Here is a 1,244-nt window from a genome sequence, read left to right on the forward strand (position 1 = left end):
ATTCAAAACCATTTATTTAAAATTCAGATCATCGACCCACATAAATAAATATATAAATGATGTCTCGATGGTTGTTGATCTCTCACGTTTACGTTTAGAAATTTGACTTGATTCTTATTTCAAGTTAGTTTAAATTGAAGTACTAAAATTAAAATAAAAAATTCATAAAAAATATAGACATAAAAAAAAACCACTAAAAATACAACAAAATGACTAAAACTTGAACTAAAATGAAAAATAAAAACTGATGCAAAATATTAATAAAAACTATAATAGTATCTCAACAACACTAAAACAACGATACATACAGTAGTACTTATAATTTGAAAAATCTTCATTCTTATTTTGTGAAAAAAATGAAATGTGATGAAATGTGGGAAAGGTTTTAATGATATTTTTGAACTCAGGATCATCACCTGTAAGCAAACCTCATCCTTCTCCACCTGTTCAGGAGTGTAATGGTAGTGCAGGGCTGCTTCAAACACCTCGTTCTCGGAGTTCACCTCCAGATCGTTGCTGGAAAGCACACTGAGGATCTTTTCCGGAGGAAGCTTTCGATACACCGGCGTACGTGAGAAGGTCTGGATGTTCTTGAGCAGATATGAGCGAATTTTTTCCCCGAGCTGGTTGAGCCCGTAGATGTCGGCTAGCTTTTCCACCTCCAGGATGTTGTCATCATCCAGCCAGGAGAACAGGAAGTCGCAGCAGAAGCCGATCACATCTTGGACCTGCAGCAGAGTGGCCGCACACAGCACTTCCTGTACTGTGTCCAGGTCCAGCTCCAGCTCGGAGGTGTAGATGAAGTCCAGCAGTTTGGTCATTGCCGTGTATGTGACTCCATGGACGGGGATCTCAGTTTGCTGCATCTCCCGCAAACCGCCGGCAAACATACCCCTAAACACAGAGAAAAGAAGGACTGTACAGGGGAACAATAATCATGTAGCTCAGTCTTTTGAAATCCACATATAATAAATCACTGTCACAAAACAATGTGCTTTGTGTTAGAGACTCAGGTTCAATAAAGACAATTGTTTTACAATATTCTTCAAATATACTCTTCTCAGTAACCATTGGTGATACATAGGTCATTACTATTAATTAGTAATTAATTTATCCACAAATGCAATTCACACATACAATGACTTGAATACATCTCTTCTACAATGAGCAGTTTTTTTTATTTATTGCATATTTTTACATATTTTTTATATATGACATATTTATCATATATATATATATATATA

General features: G+C 35.9%; 1 protein-coding gene across 1 annotated transcript in view; it reads right to left on the minus strand.

The window, feature by feature from the left end:
• Positions 1-1,244, minus strand: part of LOC107556236 (kelch-like protein 22) — a 16,272-nt gene that overhangs the window by 13,042 nt on the left and 1,986 nt on the right. Inside the window, exon 2 of the mRNA XM_016239300.1 lies at positions 417-894. Within this exon, the coding sequence (XP_016094786.1) occupies positions 417-894 (478 nt within the window). The remainder of the gene's footprint in view (positions 1-416; positions 895-1,244) is intronic.

Source organism: Sinocyclocheilus grahami, unplaced genomic scaffold (assembly GCF_001515645.1).
Source record: "Sinocyclocheilus grahami isolate Dianchi unplaced genomic scaffold, SAMN03320097.WGS_v1.1 scaffold560.1, whole genome shotgun sequence".
Classification (NCBI taxonomy): domain Eukaryota; kingdom Metazoa; phylum Chordata; class Actinopteri; order Cypriniformes; family Cyprinidae; genus Sinocyclocheilus; species Sinocyclocheilus grahami.